Source organism: Hoplias malabaricus, chromosome 2 (assembly GCF_029633855.1).
Source record: "Hoplias malabaricus isolate fHopMal1 chromosome 2, fHopMal1.hap1, whole genome shotgun sequence".
NCBI lineage: Eukaryota > Metazoa > Chordata > Actinopteri > Characiformes > Erythrinidae > Hoplias > Hoplias malabaricus.
The window spans coordinates 56,436,756-56,456,364 of NC_089801.1; the positions used below are offsets into that span (position 1 = coordinate 56,436,756).

The window sequence follows — 19,609 nt, forward strand, 5'->3', positions numbered from 1 at the left end:
TGCCCTCAAATCAATGGTCAATGTCTATAAGGACCATACAATTCAGATTTATGGTCACTCAACGTAATATATCCGATTTCACATTGTGGTTATGAATCTAATAAATCCAATTTAAAAACACATCTAATTTGCAGTGCTGAGACTTTCTAAAAATGTGGACAATGTGGACACTCTGTCTAATGAATCAGACTTAAGGAACAGATCAGATCTGGAACATTGACAGTTTATCTAATGAATCAAAATTTGAAATGATAGAAAGGTTTATGAAGAAGGCCATAAGGAACTGGTTAAGTGTGCCGCAGTGTTTAAATAGCGTGGCATGGTATGGGTGAGGGGTACTGGATTTAAAACTCACAGGTTTAGTTGAGGAATTTAAATGTGCAAAGATGAGTCATGAAATAATTTTGTCAGGATCAAAAGATGCAGTGGTGAAAGCAGCAGCACCAGTCACAAAAGCAGTGAGCAAGTGGTTTCCGAAAGTGACCGTGCAGGTAGCTAGGTGCTAAGGGATGTGATTTGGCAAGAGCTGTGGGCAATGGAGGCAAGTCATATTAACAGAACTTTTGTGGCTGCACATCAGAAGAGAGTGGAGTGGCCCTACGTGAAGCTCCAATGGGCTGGCATAGGATATTTTACATCTTTTCCAGTGTATGATTATAATAACAGTGTTGATTTGAACTGTCAAAGCTGTGTACTGAATCAGATGGTGGAAAAATATTAGATATACAATGCAGTCTAATAATTCAAATTTAAGAAATAGGTTTGATTTGTTTTATAGACATTCGGTCCAATTAATCAGATTTAATAAACAGCTCAAGTTTGCAGAGTGGACACATAGTCTAAAATATTGTATTTATGAAAGAGATTAATTTGGCCATGTTGTATCTTCAGTTTAAAACATCATATTTAAGACAATATTAGATTTGAAATGTGTCCACTCAGTCTAATAAATAAGATTTAAAAACAGATTTTTTTTGCATTGTGGACACTTGGTCTAATGCATCAGATTTAGGAAACACATTTGATAATGTATATGGACAGTTGGTCTAGAATTCTAACAAATAACATTTGCAATGTGAACAGGTTCCTGAGTTTTAAAGAGAATTCAGTTTGCAATTTTGTCGACTGGTTTTAATCAGTTTAAAAAAAATAGATCCAGTTTGGAGTATGAACACACAATCTAATAAATATGATTTGTAGAGTCTAAATAACTGTAGAGTAAATAGTGTCTAATAAATCTGTTTTAAGAAAAGGATTACATTTACAATGTGGACATGGTCTTATGAATCAGATTTAGGAAATAGACCAGATTTGCATTGTAAACGCTTGCATTAAAGAAAACATATTTAAAAAATCAAATTTGCAATGTGGGCAATCAGTCTAATGAATCAGATTTAGAACAATTATGATAAGCATTGTTGAAATTTGTTCTAAAGTTCAGATTTAGGAATCAGATCTGAATTGCAGTGTGGACTCTAATCTACTCTAATCTGATCCAATGAACTGGATTTAAGAAACACAACTTACAACGTGGACATTCAGTGTATTAAATCAGATTAAGGATACAGGTCTGTTTTGCAATATGAATTATATACCTAAAATGTCAGATTTAGGAAAAATTATATTTGAATTGTGGATACATTATGTAACTTATCTGACTTAGAAAACATATTACACAATGTGGACTGTTTGTATAATAAAGATTTAGGACACGTATCCCGGTTTTCCTGCAGTGTGAACATGTTTCTGACCATCAGTGTTTCCTTCTGATGTGCTGAGTTTTCTTTGAAGAGCCTCCACCTCTTCAGACATAGTCTGGATGACCAGAACTGAAGAAAAGAAACAAAATCAAACAAACAAAAAATAAACCAGGTAGAATGAGCTGACAATAGGGCACTAATGATAATGATAACGGTGAACACAGAAAAAGTAAAGGCTGGGTTTAAAGCTAAAACAATTACTCACCTTGACCAGCAAAGCTGTTGTTCAGCTGAGAAACTTCCCTCTTAAACTTTGCCTGGAGCTCTATAACACACACACACACACACACACAAACACAGAGACAAAAACATTCATGTGTTGTAATATATCAGCCTCTCTTTACACCTTATTATCAAACATAATGTATCTATGTAAACAAACTCCATTCTGATTAGCTATTGAACCCAGTTTGGACCTAATTCACATCCCACCTCTGGAGAACGAATGGTGTTCTCATGGGATTGTGCTCTAGGGTTCTGCAGGGCATGAGGCACTCACTTACTTAAGGGCAAGGCCTCCCTGTGCCTCCTCAAGTCTCAGGTAAAGTTCCCACATGACACTTAATAAAAATAACCTGAATAAACTGAGTGTTGCTTAGGAAGGTGTTTGTGATGAAGCTGTATCTCACCCTCGTAAGACTCCTGGACCGCAGAGCACTTTTTGGCTTCCTCCAGGTCCAACTGCAATTCTGACCCAGACACAACCAACATTCATTAATTACATCTCCATAAACATGTATCATTCATCTATAAACTCATTAATATACCCTGCATAAACAAAGCCTCATTAAACAATAAACTCATTAATATAACCTCCATAAACACAGTCTCATTAAACTATAAACTCATTAATATAATCTCCATAAACACAGTCTCATTAAATTATAAACTCATTAATATAACCTCCATGAACACAGTCTCATTAAATTATAAACTCATTAATATAACCGCCATAAACACAGTCTCATTAAATTATAAAGTCATTAATATAACCTCCATAAACATATCTAATTAAACTATAAACTCATTAATATATCCTCCATAAACAGTCTCATTAAACTGTAAACTCATTAATACACCCTGCATAAACACAGTCTCATTAAACTATAAACTCATTAATATAACCTCCATAAACACAGCCTCATTAAATTATAAACTCATTAATATACCCTCCATAAACACAGTCTCATTAAACTATAAACTCATTAATATAATCTAAGTCTCTATATTAATAGATATATAATCTATAATAAAGTCTCATTAACTCTAAACTTTCTCTCACTTCTGTTCTCCACTTTCACTTTTAATTTGTCCTCCTCGCTCTGCTGTAGTCGCTCCTTCAGATCTGAAACAGGAAGAGTCTGTTATTAATAAAACAATCAACATCAAATTATCTTTATCAGAATCCCCCCACCCCCCGCCCCCTTCTACTGAGACTCACTGGCCACTTTATCAGAAATATCCCCTTCTACTGACACTCACTGGCCACTTTATCAGAAACACCCCCCTTCCACTGACTCTCACTGGCCACTTTATTGGAAACCCTGTGTCTCTGTGTGTGTGTGTGTGTGTGTGTTGTACCGGTGTTGGTGTTTTTTAGCTCTGAGTTTTCCTTCTCCTTGTTCTTCACTTCTTCTTTGAGGTCTGTGAGAGAGATCAGGATGAGACAGACAGAGATGAAGGATGACGCAAAATCCAAAAAGTAGTTTAACTGTGAACCAGGCTGCTGGGGCCTGACAGAGGGAGCACACTAAAGCCTCACTGCTGGCCTTGCCCTTGGATCAGGACACATAGACAGGATAGCATAGACCCAGGAGGCAGAGCCCAGAGCTGCACAGAGCCAGGAGGCAGAGCCCAGAGCTGAGCCCAGTGCTGCACAGACCCAGGAGGTAGAGCCCAGAGCTGCACAAACCCAGGAGGCAGAGCCCAGGGCTGAGCACAGAGTTGCACAGAAGCAGGTGATAGAGCTCGGAGCTGAGCCCAGAGCCACACAGACCCAGGAGGTAGAGCTCAGAGCCGAGCCAAGTACTGCACAGACCCAGGAGGTAGAGGCAGAGCCCAGAGCTACACAGTCTGAGGAGGGCTGCTGGAACATAACTGTCCGCACCAGCATCAGAACCAGAGCAGGGTGAGCTCCACTACAGGAGCATGGATGAGGTTTAGAGATTGTACCTTTGATCCGTTTTTCCGATGTTTGTTTAATTTCTATGTTTCCACTCGTTGCTTCATTCAGCTTTCCTCCCAGATCAGCCAGTTTCTTAACTACACACACACACATACACACACACACACACACACAAAGGAGAAAAAAGACAAGAACAATGAAATACTTTGTAACATTCCAGACATCAGCAGAAATTTCATAAAACAGAGTGGAAATGGTAACAAGTTATATGTAACAGAAATATTTCTCACTCAAGTCTACGTTCTGCTCATCTGTTTCCTTCAGCTTCGCTCCACTGCTCTCCAGCTTCTCGCTGGTCTCCACCATCTTTTTCTCCAGCACTGAGACACAACCACAACAACACACCACCATCAACACACCATCATCAACAATATCATCCTCATCATCTACTTTGTTGAGTGTAATGTCAGAATTGTCAGAAAGGCCTGGAGGAGCTACACTACCAGTAACAAACGGCATCAGACATGAGACCAGCACAAATCAGTCTTCACAAATTAAGACTCCCACAGCTACTTCCCTCAGGAAGGGTATGTTTAACTCAGACATGTGCCAACAGTATGTCCCTCATTAAAGAAACTCCCTCAAAAATGAAGAGGTACGTTCTCCCTGTTGAGAGCAGTTTGAGGAACTAGGAGAGGGTCTGGTACAGTATGATATACAACTTCCTGAGAAGACAAGGATACTTTTTAATTGGGCTCCTATGATATACGGCATCCTTAAAGAGATAAGGGTACCATTTTGTGTCCTATGGAATGCAACCTAATTAAAAAAAATAGGAGGTGCGAGATGATCTCACCCCAAAAAGGTGACTATGTAAGCTGTGGTTGTGGTTTGTGTCTTGGTGAGTGAGTCTGGGGAGGCCTTCTGGGACTGCTCCCCAATGCTTTAAGAAAATAAAGAACCTGCTGATCTTCCAAGAGGTCATCTTTCAAGTATTTTTTAAAAAGAACTAGAAACTTTTATTAGAACTTATTGTTTCAAGTATTATAGTTAGACTAGATATAAGATTAACAAGTCGTGGTAATGACATTTTGGTGGCCCGTCCTAAGGGGACTTTGAGAGACCCCGACTGGTGGCAAAAGATCGTTATCAGCACCAGAACTTTTTTTGCATTTCTTTTTGGGGGTGAGAGATCCAACCTCATCGTAGTATGCACATTAAAACGGGTAAGCAGTGCCTTTTTTCATATAAATTCTGCATATTGATGAGCTTGTGTCTCTCTGCCACAAAAAGTTGTAATGCAGTGGTGTTTTAATTTGATATGTGAAGAAGGCTTGCTGGAAGAAAGGCATGATTAAAAAAACTTTTGAAAAAAAAAACCCCAGAAAAAGCAGTAACAGTTAGAAACAACAGCCAGAAAAAAAAGTCTAAAATATGAAAATACAGTTCTTGGTCCTTTGAAAAGCTGCTGAGACTTGCACAACTGCAGAGTGGAAGGTAAGGAAAAAGGCTGCAAGCATAAAAAGAATAAAATACTTAAAAAAAAAAACCTTTGGTTGAATAAAATAATAGAAGTAATAACAGAAAGAGAAAGAGCTCAGAAAAGTATAGAGAAAAGAAAAGGAAAAATAAAGTGCACAGAAAGAGAGAGAAAAATGTGCATGGAAAGTACCAAGAGTTAAGTGTTGTGTGTTTGTTTGTCTATGATTAAGTCAAGGAATAAGGAGTAAAGGTATACGGAGATAAGTAGAGGTAGAAAATAAAAAGCATGCTGTTAAAGTGTGAATGAGTCAACTATGAGAATTGTGTTAAATGTTGAAAGTAATGTGTGTGTGTGTGTGTGTGCTTAGTGAGTTTAGAAAAAAGGAGTGTCATTCTGTGTGTGTGTGACAGTGTGAGTGTGTCTCTCACCCCTTCCTTTCCCATTCTATGTGTGTGTGTGTGTGTGGTCAGCTGAAAGAGCTATGTTTGTGAAAGCTGAGTGCAGGTGGGGGAATGATCAACCCCCTCCTTTCTTTGCTCCTTCATTGGTGTGTGGGCAGAGCTGGTCTCTGGTCTCTCTTTGCGCTGTAAAGAGCCATACATTTTCTGTGTGTGTGTTTAGAGAAAGTGGGGTAAAGGACACTGCGGCCCAGAGAGTGTCAGAGATTGTAAACAAAGTGGGAAAATGTGATAAAGAATGAGAGATTTAGAAATTAATAGGGAAAGAAATTTGTAATGGTAAAATTTATGAGCTTCATTCAAGGACAGTTATTGTAAAATTATTTCATGAACCTAAAAAAATAAGAGGGCTTTGTTTATTTGTAATGGAAATGAGCCTTGAACAGAAGACAGTAAAAATAACAAAAGGAACAGAAAAAGTAAAAATAAATGAGCTTTCTGGGAGACCATAAATTAAAGAAAACAGTAAAAAAAGACATTTTTATTAGCTTTCTGGAAGACTATAAATTAAGAAAACAATAGAAAATGAGATCCAGAAAGACATTTTTTTTAGCTTTCTGGGAGACTATAAATTAAGAAAACAATAGAAAATAGTTCCAGAAAGACGTGTCTTAGATGCTGAGAATAGAAAAATGGAGAGCGAGGTGTTAAAGCTGAGTAATTTATAGGGTATATTGGGGAAACTGTAAGGTTTAATCATGGGAATTAAAGGTAAAATTAGTATTGGAGAAAAGGAGAAAATTTGAAATCTCCATATGTTGGCTTTTATCGGGAGAAAAAAGAGATCACGGGTCTAAGTTCCTCTCAATTTCGCCGAAGCTTTGAGATTTTACACTTTGATTGGGGGGTCTCCTCTGACAAGTGTATAAGGCCTAAGTTTCACTCTTGAAAAAGAGAGAGACGGCAGGACTTTGATTTGTGACGTACTGATAAAAGCCACGTTGATTTGGTCTAAATAGAAAATAATACTTATTTGGGCAAATTAAAAATATAAATGTATGAAAAATATTGATGTATAGTGCTGTACAGGGGTTTGGAGCTCCTGAGATTGGGTGCGTTTGAACTGGGGTTTTTTTTTTCAATAGGTGTAGTGCATGTATGGAGTTTGACTGGAATGAGGAGGCTGTGCTTAACCCCAGACACACTCACAAGGAATGCAGCTCCAGGAGAGCATTGTGTGTGTACAAAGAGACAGGATGAGAATTAAGAGACACACGTGTGCTGAGCTTAAATTATGTAAATAATACCAGAAATAATTTGAATAACATACACATAAAATAAGGTAGGGAATAAATGTGGATAAATTAACATGTATATATCATTGTCAAGCAAAGCATTGTGTTACAGGACAACCATAATAAAGCTGAAAACAGGTGGTGCCATCAATACAAGGTAGGAGAAAGACAGAGAGAGAGAGAGAGAGAAAAGCCAAATTGAGTAAAGGGAAGTGTGAATCTATTCACACACACATACACATACACAGGATTACAATTACATTACAAACACACAGTTTAAGTTAAAGTAGTGAAGTCAAAAATGGGGAATAAGAAGGCAGAATTGTCAAAATGCATGAAGCAGTGGAATAAAGAGCTAAAAAAGAAAAGCAATGGCCGCTTAGAGGTTCATTTTATGTTGAATTATGTCAGGAGGTGAGAGAGATGGAGGAAAGGAAAATTACTAGAACTAAGGCCCAGGTAGGAAGGAAAATTAGGTTGCTTAGCTATAATACAAGTTTTTGAAACTCATGCAATTAAAATGAGAGGAAAAAGTGCAGGAGAAAGAAAGGGAAGTCCCTGGAAAAGATAAGAGACACAGTGATGAAGGAAGACAGGGAGTTAAAGATAGACCCCCACCGTTTGCTCCTGAAATAAAGAGTGCAGCAGACAAGACAGAAAGAAGCACAACAGTATCAGAGACCTCCTGTATACTGTTGGACTTGTGGTAAGCCAGGCCACAAAAGTTTTGATTGCCAGAGTCAAGAATGGTATTGAAGGTGCCCAGAAGACCTAAGGGGGGAGTATCTAAATTTGGTTGCCTCAACAGTGGCTAATGAAGAACCAGTAATGCCACTTAGTATAAATGGTCAACACTTTGTGATCAAAGTGATTCAGAAAATCTCACAAGGCTGGACTGAACCCAGACGAGAAGGACCATTTGAAGTGATTCTAGCTACTCCAACAGCTGTAAAGGTAAAAGAACAAAAAGTCTGGATTCACCTTAATCATTGTTCCAGAGCTCCAGATCTGTTAAAATCACTCACATCAGCTACACCCACTGTGCAACAACAAAGCACAGACACAGGAGCAGAAGCAAGGGACCAGACAACACCAGCACCAGACGTCATCAAGCCAGGTCCGAGTGGAGTACAAAGACCAGCAACTAGGAGCGTCACAAGAGCTACACCACCATCAGCTGACGACTCTGACTGATTGATGTTATGAATCTAGGCAACGGCTGGCAAACAGTCATCCAGATTCATTTTTTTAGTTTTATTTTTTTAGCTCAGTTTGAGGAGTGAGCAAAGTGCCGCCTCTGCTGCAGTAACAAAATAACAGGACAACTAATTAACTCTGACTGAATAACTTGACATTATGCCTGGATGGCATCCATTTACACATCCTGGACTTTGTGGACTGAGGGGAACCACTTGTCTATTGTTTATGTTTTCAAGTATCATTGTGATAATCATTCTGTCTGCAGGTATTTCTTACACAAGTTATGACCTACAAGGTAACTTGAATGATAACACGTGTTCACACCACTAAACACATCCACACAGGTTAGAATAAATGACACAGGTCCAGTTCTAATTTCACTCAAACGTGAGAAGCGAGCAGTAGCCTTATCTATAGAATATTCTGCAGTATGGCAGACTTGGAACACATCAGAAGGATTAGTTTGTCCAATAAGTAGTCAGCAGGTATGCATGGGGACATCAAGTCTTTCACCAGGAGAATACAATGTGCTTAATGAATGGACATTGCTGAGAGGAAATAAGAAGTCAATGACATGCTTACATAAGCCATGTATATCAAATTGTACTCAAATCCCAAATTGTGTCAATCCAGCTTCAACAAAACCAAGACAACAGTCTCATAAGATATGTTGTGCCTTGGCACTAATAATGGTACATCACCTAACTGAGGTTCAAGCCAGAGCAAGATTATTTTGTGAAATATCAGAATTTAGGAGCTAATGATACAAATACAGACATAAAGGGCAAGTTCCACTCAACTGGAACTCAAAAAGGTTCACAATGTTCAAGCCGTGGGATTTTCACTGTTAGTGCACATTGTGACTCACTGATGTGCTATGAAAGTATACAACTTAATTATTCACACAGAGTAGTCATACACAAATGGGAAGCCCTAGAATTGTACGTGCTAATGGGAACTATTGATTCAGAGACTAAAAATGGCCAAGAGGATAAAGGTGAGGTAGTTACAATGTACGCCACTCAGAACATGTTGTATAAATATTTGCAATTCACAGCCCATACTAATGTTGACAATGGTTGCATAGCATGTTACTCTAAAAAAGGGGGTCCCAACAATTGTTCATTGGGGGGGGGGGGGTTAGCTGAATGTGTAAGTCTACAGTATGCCCATTAATCTGCTTATTGTGGAGCATTAATGTTAACTACAATCCTGAACGGGCTCACAGTTGTTCAACATTGTACAGACCATTCACTCATCCTCCACCTATGGTACAGGATGATGGATGGCCATATCCATATTTTTTCTGTCAACATTCTGTCCCAGTTGAGAGAGGAATAGTTCACAGATGCAGAAGAAAGCTAAATAGTACAGGTTGGGATCTGGACAGTAACACAAAGATATTGAACATAGACTTGGGTGAGGGTACAGTACTAGTGGGTGATATATTTTGAGTCTGTCATGATGGTAAACAAATAGCTCAATCTTTAGCTCCTACCTGGAAAGGATGTTGTGCTCCAGTTACTTTATTAGGTCAGGTTGCACTATTACTTGTGCACCTACCGACAGCTCAGAACAAGTGAGATGTATCATCTTGGCTCGCAGGTAAAGACACTACAGTTTCGAAACCTACTTTAACGTATTCTGGAGTGCCAACTGACGTACCAGCTGAACACATGGTAATGTCTCAATCTAGTATTGACAATTGGGTAGCCTTTTTTCCATTTCATCAGACTTATAAGAACGCCCAATGGATCAATTATATTTGGTACAACCAGCAAAGATTTATGAATGTCAATATAGGTGCTCTGGCTACTTTGGACCAGCAGATAGATGCAACTTCTAAAATGGTGGTACAAATAGGTTTGCTATTGATTCTATGCGAGCTCCAGATGATGGTGTTTGTGTTCCGTTTGGAGAAGAGTGTTGTACTTACATTCCTATGAACACTGCGGTAATTTCACTAAATTTATGACACAATTAAAGGATTTGAGAGATGAACATGTGGTCAACACAAAGGGAGGAGTCCCTGGAGAGGGATGGTTGTCTTGGCTATTTTCAGGCCAATGGAAAGCTGTGTTGATTAGAATGGGTATGTTTTTGCTTTTGTTTCTTCTTACTTTGTTTATATTGGGAAGTTATGTTATACCATTTATTCGCAGTATGGTGGGCAAGATTATGTCTGGACTCACAGGTCAATATCCTGTACTTCAACCTGTACAATCCAGTGGATCTTCTCTAACTATTCGTGTGACATGTCATGTCTGACCTTACACCAACTCGGATCGTCAAGCCATCTGACTGAGGTGAAGTGCTAGCAACCTCTCCCTATAGTCAGCAACGTGCCTATCCACGTGATGTAAAATCACAATAGGCTGAAGACAGCGTCTTCAGGAGCAAACACCTTCTTTACATGTTTCATGTTATCCATGTATTTACTCATATGATATTCCTTTTGTTATTATTTGCTGTAATCAATTATCCATATATTCATTTGTGTTTACTCATGAGAAAACGCAGTTGCAGTTGTTCTTGTTTATTAGGAACACGGATAGTTAAGCTTGCTAAATATTTACATATACATTACTCCCAGATAAACTCTGTATTGTAAGGTAGTCAATAGTGGGATGTAATTTGGCCTATTGGTTATTGGCTGATTAGCCCCAAAGACTGTGAATGTGTGTGAAGACAGGGCTATAAGGCCTGAGCAGTCATGAAATGCCCATATAATGGGAGAAAGGAGGACCTGAAGATTCAGCATTACGGACCTATTACCCAAGGATGGGTTTGTGCTTGATTGATGAGCATGGTCTATTTATATAAGTTGCGTCAACCTCCAGTTTTGACTGACTCTTAAAGTCACCCAGGACAGTTTTTCCAAGGACAGTCGACATTTCCAAAAGTTGTTGTAGCCGTCCGTGCTGGGATGTGTCTTATTAAAGGTACCTGCCTAGTATTCTATCATACAACAGTATGACCTGTCTGGGGAGGAATGATGATATGTTTTGGTATGTTTACTTTTTACTTTTTATTTTTTTATGGTATGTTTTACTTAGTTTATTTTAGTCCAATACTCTGCATTATTCAGACACATATATACAGCTATTATACACAGTATATACTAACAACTATATAAATGCATATATGCACCTTTATTTACATTTATAAATAAAAAGATGCAGGGGTTCACGACTAGTAGTCGTGAAAGCGGGTACTGATGGGGAATTAGGAAAAAAGTGAGCATATGAAAAATATATGAATCCACTTATTCATGCATCAGGCATGGGACATTTCCCCAGAGGCAAGAATATAGAGACATGTGACTGTAATAAACAAATAATATAGACAGATGAGGATTATTTTAAACAAATGAGTTTTATGGCAAAAAATATTAAAATGGTCAAAGGGATACTTGAGTTTATAACTGAGGCCTGAACTCTGCAGAAAAAAAGGAGAATGGTGTAGCATGAGATTGTCTGGTACAGTATGATATACAACTTCCTTAGAAGACAAGGATATTTTTTAATTGGGCTCCTATGATATACTGAATCCTTGAGGAGATAAGGGTACCTATGGAATGCAACCTAATTAAAAAAATAATAGGAGGGGCGAGATGATCTCACCCCAAAAAGGTGACTATGTAAGCTGTGGTTGTGGCTTGTGTCTTGGTGAGTGAGTCTGTGGGAGGCCTTCTGGGACTGCTCCCCAATGCTTTAAGAAAATAAAGAACTTGCTGATCTTCCAAGAGGTCGTCTTTAAAGTATTTTTTAAAAAGAACTAGAAACTTTTATTAGAACGTATTCTTTCAAGTATTATAGTTAGACTAGATATAAGATTAAAACGTCGTGGTAACGACAGTCTTCAGGTCTGAGCTCTGAGAAGATGAAGACCACAGGAGATGGACACTCTGAAATTCTGTACTTACGCCTGAGATCTTCTGCTGTGGATTTCTTCACCCGATCCAGCTCCTTCTCCTTCGCTGTCACGTCCTGCTCTAGCTGAGCCACACGGTTCTCTGAGTCACAAAATCATCATTATTATTATTAATATTAAGTAATTTCATGTTCAGAAATATTCTTTTTTATATGAGTAATCAGACATTCTTTCTGATTCTTCTTCATATTATAATTAAGCCATTAAACCAACACCTAGTGGCCCCAAACCCAGGGGACTCCATGCTTCTTAACCCCAAATCCCTACAGACCCATTCTTAAAGCAGTAAAGACGTCATATGTGTGAAAGAAAAGGGAGTGTGAGAGCTAAAAGGGAGATGTGAGACTCACTGAGCTGACCAGTTCCACACTCGATCTTCTTCAGGTAAATGATCTCGGTTCTCTTCTCCACAATGCTCTTCTCCAGATCTGTAACACAGGTCTGATATTTACATTCTGACCCTTCAGCAACAACTCAGGACACACCCTAGTATCTCCTTTCTGCTTTCTTTATTTCATAATGAGAAAAGGTCAGTGTCCAGATCTCAGACTGTCTTCATTCAGTCTGTGTCCCTCACAGTTTACTGTTTACTGTCAATAAAGACCGTCCCTGTATCCACCGTCTTTACAGCAAACCAGGAGACAGTCTTTACACAGTGTATACCCCTCACAGTGAAGGGTCCACTTTTGGAGATACAAGGATTTGTGGTGATTTATTAAAACAGTCACAGAGGAACTGACCTGCCACCTTCTCTGCAGCTTCCTGTTTCAGTTGTTCCTGCAGTCGCTGCAGCTTCCCCAGTTCCTCTTTCAGAGAGATCACCTGAATGGCTTTACACACAGGACACAAACACACTGAGGTTCTAGATTCAGACACAGATTCTAGAGTCAGACTGATGGAGTAGGCAAAGGTTATAGAGTCAGACTGAGGGTCTTGATTCAGACATATTCTAGAGTTAGGCTTAGGGACTAGATTCAGATATTGGTTCTAAAGTCAGACTGAGGGACTAGATTCAGACAGTTCTAGAGTCAGACTGAGCCACTAGATTCAGACAGCAGGTCTAGAGTCAGACGGAGGAACTAGATTCAGACAGAACTTCACAATTCTTCCTCAAAAGCAATAACATGGAAATTTTACTCAGAAAAGCACAGTGAAACAAGTTGCAGATTCAGGCAAAGGTTCTAGATCAGACACAGGTTCTAGACCCCAGATATTTCTTTCATAGACCTGAAATTAAAGGTAAAGTTTGTAGGACTCACTGAGCTTAGATTTCTCGTCTCCTCTCTTCCCCAGTTTGTCCATCAGACCTTCAGTCTCCATCTCCAGCCCTGAGTTCACACACAGTCCTCAGCTTTAGCTGCAGTGCTCAGAGGTTATTAGCATGAATAGACCCTATTTACAGTTTATAAACCTGTGATTAACATGAATAACTCACTGTCAATCTCAGCCAGGTACTCGGAGATGCTCTGGCCCTGTTGTCTGGAGAGTTTCCTCATGGACTCCAGCACCTTCAGAACTGAAGCACAGACATACTGTTTATTAACGGCTAATAGTCTGTGATTATTTATTACGGTTCAGTGTTTGTTTATCTTTTTTGATTTATGTCTATATTCACCTGAATATTCAAAATACACAAGCAGGAAAAGATGAATGCATTGACTACACAGCTGACACAGTGTTTCAGGTGGTTGTAAGGGTGTTCCTCTGAGGTTGGTAGTGTTCCCTGTGGTTGCTAGGTGGTTGCTATGGCATTGTTGTCACGTGAGTATGATTCCCAAAGGTGTTTACTATAATGTTGTATACAGCATCTCAGGTGGATACTATGCTAAAACGCGAATGCAAGGTGTGGTTTATGTGGTTGCTGTTGTTTTTTATGTGGTTGCTAGGTTGTTGTTATGCACAGTCACTACTTATACATAAACAAATACAAAACTAGTGGGAATTTTTATTTAGTGTTTCTACTGAGTGTTTAAAATACAAGCAAATATCTGTGTACTGACGTTCAGCAGAATCTGCTCTGGATAGCCTCAGTTCCTTCTTCACCTTCTCCAGATTCGCTGTCTTGTTCCTCAGCTGTTCCTCCAATGCTAAACACAAACAATTATCACTATTACTATTACTATTATTATTATTATATTAATATTATACAACTTTGAAGACTGTATGAGGCTTCTTTTATCAACCTCATGCACATATATTGAATTTCTCTTCTAAAGTGTACCACTCAATTCTGAATGGATATAAGTTACATTTATAGGTAGCTTCAAATCTGATTTATAGCCGATTAATGATAATCCATGTCAACAGTCTGTTTGAATGGTTATTGTTCAGGGGTGGAGTTTCTGGTCTTCCTTCCCTCACATCAATGGTCAATGTCTATAAAGACCATACAAATCAGATTTATGGTCACTCAACGTAATATATCCAATTTTACATTGTGGTTACTTGGCCTAATAAATCCAATTTAGGAAACACATCTAATTTGCAGTGTTGAGACCATCTAATAAACCAGACTCAATAGAAATATCCATTTTCCAATGTGGACATTCTGTCTAGTTTGGTGTTTTCTCACCGTGTCCACATGGGTTTTCTCTGGGTGTTCCAGTTTCCTCCCACAGTCCAAAAACACACATTGGTAGGTGGATTGGTGACTCAAAAAGTGTCTGTAGGTGTGAGTGAATGTGTGTGTGTCTTTGTTGCCCTGTACTCCAGGGCACCCCCTCCAGGGTGTATTCCCACCTTGCGCCCAATGATTCCAGGTAGGCTCTGGACCCACCGTGACCCTGAACTGAATAAGCAGTTAGAGATAATGGATGGATGGATGGATGGATGGACACTCTGTCTAATAAATCAGACTTAAAGAACAGATCTGATCTGGAACATTGACAGTCTATCTAATGAATCATGAACAAGGCCATAAGGAAGTGGCTAGGGGTACCACATTGTTTAAATAGCGTGGCATGGTATGAGAGAGGCATACTGGAGTTAATACTCACAGGTTTAGTTGAGGAATTTAAATGTGCAAAGGTGAGTCATGAAATGATTTTGTCAGGATCAAAAGATGCAGTAGTAAAAGCAGCAGCATCAGTCACAAAAGTAGGGAGGAAATGTAATCCGAAAGTGACCGTGCAGGTAGCTAGGAGCTCAGGGATATGATTGACGAAGTACAATATGGAAGAGCAGGCCTTGGGTCAGGTGATTCATGGGAAGCATTTGGTAATGCCACATCGCCAACGAGAAGGCAGATGATGACTATTATTTGCACAATGCGCAACAGCAGCATCACAGGCAAAACATGGCCAGTGGCTTTGGTGGGAGTATATAGAAGTGGAGGGTCATTTGGCAAGAGCTGTGGGCGATGGAGTCAAGTCATATTAATAGAACTTTTGTGGCTGCATGTCAGCAGAGAGTGGGGTGGGCCCTATGAAGCTCTAAAGAACTCTGTATTTTACATCTTATCCAGTGTATGACTATATAATTGAAGGATTTATCGACAATGTGGACAAAATCAAGAAACAGAGTTCATTTGCCCTGTCAAAGCTTTGTACTGAATCAGATGGTGGAAAAAAATATATACAATGCTTAAAAAATAGATACACAATGTAATCTAATAATTCAAATTTAAGAAAAAGATTTGATTTGTTTTATAGACATTCGGTCCAATTAATCAGATTTAATAAACAGCTCGACACACAGTCTAAAATTTTGTATTTATGAAAGAGATTCATTTGGCCATGTTGGATGCTCGGTTTAAAACATCTTTAAGACAATATTAGATTTTAAACGTGTCCACTCAGTCTAATAAATCAGATTTAAAAACAGATGTTATTTGCATTGTGGACACTTGGTCTAATACATCAGATTTAGGAAACACATTTGATAATGTATATGGACAGTTGGTCTAAAATTCTAACAAATAACATTTGCAATGTGAACAGGTTCCTGAGTTTTTTAAAAAAATCAGTTTGCAATTTTGTTCACTTATTTTAATCAGTTTTAAAAAACAGATCCTGTTTGGAGTATGGACACACAATCTAATAAATATGATTTGTAGAGTCTACCAAATTGTAGAGCAAATACTGTCTAATAAATCTGTTTTAAGAAAAGGATTACATTTGCAATATGGACATGGTCTTATAAATCAGATTTAGGAAATAGATCAGATTTGCATTGTGGACGCTTGTGTCAAAAAAAAAACATATTTAAAAAATCAAATTTGCAATGTGGACAGTCAGTATAATGAATCAGATTTAGAGCAATTATGATAAGCATTGTTGAAGTTTGTTCTAAAGTTCAGATTTAGGAATCAGATCTGAATTGCAGTTTGGACTCTAATCTACTCTAATCTGATCTAATGAACTTGATTTAAGAAAGACAACTTGCAATGTGCACATTCAGTGTATTAAATCAGATTAAGGATACAGATCAGTTTTGAAATATAAATAATCCACATAAAAATTATATTTGAAATATGTATACACAAACATGATACACAATGTGGACTGTTTGTATAATAAAGATTTAGGACATGTATCCTGGTTTTCCTGCAGTGTGAACACAGAGAATGTTTCTGACCGTCAGTGTTTCCTTCTGATGTGCTGAGTTTTCTTTGAAGAGCCTCCACCTCTTCAGACATAGTCTGGATGACCAGAACTGAAGAAAAGAAACAATGATAATGATAAAGGTGAACACAGAAAAAGTAAAGGCTGGGTTTTAGGGCTGCAACTAATGATTATTTTGATAATCGATTAATCTGTCGATTATTTTTTCGATTAATCGATTATTAATCGGATAAAAAGGAAGACAAGACAAATTTGGTTTCCTGTCTGTTACTAGCATATTCAGGATACCATCAGTGAGAACAGCTGCTTGCTGTGGTGTGCAGATCTTCTTCAAAACATAGTCAGCAATGCTGGGCTGTTTTTATCTGAGGTGAGAGAGAAAGTGTAGATATGAACATACACCTTTTTTTAAGTTAATAACTACTGATCTAAAATGCAGACAACAATGCAGGCAAATTGAAATTACATAAATGGATATTGGGTGATGCTGCCATGTGCGGAGAATAAAAGAGAAATTCAACTAACACATATGATCAGATATGGTTAAGATATTTAAGATTTTAGAGAACTAATGTTGTAATTGTATAAGGAACAAACAAACTGCCATTATTAAAAATTAGTGTTTACATGAAGAATTATTACGCATTTAAGGGGGAAGAGAAAACTTGGGGGGAGACATGCTAAGGCTTTTTCGCTAAACGCGAGTTTAATAGCAATGTACTAAGAAAACAAATGTTGTTTAACTACTCTAGCAGGCTCTAGTAACATTGAGTGAGAGAAAAAGTAGAATTAACTTACTATACTTCATCTCTTTCACACATAGCTCCAACAGGCTTCCTTTTCAGATGCTCATGCGGTGATATTGTGCTGCTGTGCCTTGCGAGATCAGCTGTGCACATTTTGCACCTAACGCTGTCCCTTGAAGGCGTTAATGTAAAGTGCTCCCATACTTTTGATGACTTGGGTCGTACATTTTTCTCTCTGCTTGTGCTAACATTATCCTCTGCTTGTGACCGCCTCCGCCATTTTTCAAACCCTTCTTCCAGAGTTCATCACGTGTAGCAACTGTACCTATGTGTATAATAACTTAGACCCAACTAATCGATTATTAAATTAGTTGCCAACTATTTTAACAATCGATTTTAATCGGTTTAATCGATTAGTTGTTGCAGCCCTACTGGGTTTAAAGCTAAAACAATTACTCACCTTGACCAGCAAAGCTGTTGTTCAGCTGAGAAACTTCCCTCTTAAACTTTGCCTGGAGTTCTATAACACACACACACACACACACACACAGACACACACACAGAGACAAAAACATTGATGTGTTGTAATATATCAGCCTCTCTTTACACCTTATTATCAATTGTGCTCTAGGGTTTGGCAGGGCATGAGGCACTTACTTACTTAAGGACAAGGCCTCCCTGTGCCTCCTCGAATCTCATGTAAAGTTCCCACATGACACTTAATAAAAATAACCTGAATAAACTGAGTGTTGCTTAGGAAGGTTTTTGTGATGAAGCTGTATCTCACCCTCGTAAGACTCCTGGACCTCAGAGCACTTTTTGGCCTCCTCCAGGTCCAACTGCAGTTCTGACCCAGACACACCCAACATTAATGAATTACATTTCCATAAACACGTCTCATTAAACAATAAACTCATTAATATAACCTCCATAAACACAGTGTCATTAAACTATAAACTCATTAATATAACCTCCATAAACACAGTCTCATTAAACTATAAACTCATTACTATAACTTCCATAAACACAGTCTCATTACACAATAAACTCATTCATATAATCTCCATAAACACAGTCTCATTAAACTATAAACTCATTAAACTATAAATTCATTAATATAATCTCCATAAAAACAATGTCATTAAACTATAAACTCATGAATATAATCTTTATAAACACGTCTCATTAAACTATTAACTTGTTAATATAATCTAAGTCTCTTTAAAAATAAATCTATAATCTATAATAATTTCTCTCACTTCTGTTCTCCACTTTCACTTTTAATTTGTCCTCTTCGCTCTGCTGTAGTCGCTCCTTCAGATCTGAAACAGGAAGAATCTGTTATTAATAAAACAATCAAAATCAAATTCATCTTTATCAGAAACCACTCCCCCTTCTACTGACACCCACTGGCCACTTTATTTTAAACCCTGTGTGTGTAAGAGACAGAGATGAAGGATTAAACAAAATCCAAAAAGTAGTTTAACTGTGGACCAGGCTGCTGGGGCTGGCCTTGCCCCTGGATCAAGACACAGCTGTAGCACAGACCCAGGAGGCAGAGCCCAGAGCTGAGCCCAGAGCTGCACAGACCAAGGAGGCAGAGCCCAGAGCTGAGCCCAGTGCTGAGCCCAGAGCAGCACCGATCCAGGAGGTAGAGCTGAGAGCTGCACAGACCCAGGAGGCAGAGCCCAGAGTTGAGCCCAGAGCTGCACAGATCCAGGAAGTAGAGCACAGAGATGAGCCTAGAGCTGCACAAACCCAGGAGGTAGAGCCCAGATGTGCACAGACCCAGGAAGTAGAGCCTAGAGCTGCACAGACCCAGAAGGCAGAGCCCATAGCTGGACAGTCCCAGGGGGTTGAGCTCAGAGCTGAGCCCAGGGCTGCACAGACCCAGGAGGTAGAGTTCAGAGCTGAGCCCAGAGCTGCACAGACCTAGGAGGTAGAGCTCAGAGCCCAGAGCTGCACAGACCCAGGAGATAGAGCTCAGAGCAGAGCCCAGAGCTGCACAGACAGAGGCAGTGCTGTATGGTCACTAACAGCTCAGCTCAAAATGAGCAAGATGTCCTGCTCCACAGGTGCTCCTCTCAGGGCAGTGCTTCCAACAGGA

At 38.8% G+C, this 19,609-nt stretch overlaps 1 protein-coding gene across 1 annotated transcript in view; it reads right to left on the reverse strand.

Annotated features, from left to right (window-relative positions):
• LOC136686511 (uncharacterized) overlaps positions 1–19,609 on the reverse strand; it is a 66,651-nt gene that overhangs the window by 14,269 nt on the left and 32,773 nt on the right. The window contains exons 40-56 of the mRNA XM_066660334.1: positions 18,762–18,824; positions 18,290–18,349; positions 17,963–18,022; positions 16,770–16,847; positions 14,195–14,281; positions 13,630–13,710; positions 13,454–13,522; positions 12,935–13,024; positions 12,545–12,622; positions 12,187–12,276; positions 4,176–4,265; positions 3,933–4,022; positions 3,342–3,404; positions 3,043–3,105; positions 2,390–2,449; positions 1,966–2,025; positions 1,752–1,829 (exon numbers count right to left, since the gene is read on the reverse strand). Coding sequence (XP_066516431.1) covers positions 1,752–1,829; positions 1,966–2,025; positions 2,390–2,449; positions 3,043–3,105; positions 3,342–3,404; positions 3,933–4,022; positions 4,176–4,265; positions 12,187–12,276; positions 12,545–12,622; positions 12,935–13,024; positions 13,454–13,522; positions 13,630–13,710; positions 14,195–14,281; positions 16,770–16,847; positions 17,963–18,022; positions 18,290–18,349; positions 18,762–18,824 — 1,260 coding nt within the window. The remainder of the gene's footprint in view (positions 1–1,751; positions 1,830–1,965; positions 2,026–2,389; positions 2,450–3,042; positions 3,106–3,341; positions 3,405–3,932; positions 4,023–4,175; positions 4,266–12,186; positions 12,277–12,544; positions 12,623–12,934; positions 13,025–13,453; positions 13,523–13,629; positions 13,711–14,194; positions 14,282–16,769; positions 16,848–17,962; positions 18,023–18,289; positions 18,350–18,761; positions 18,825–19,609) is intronic.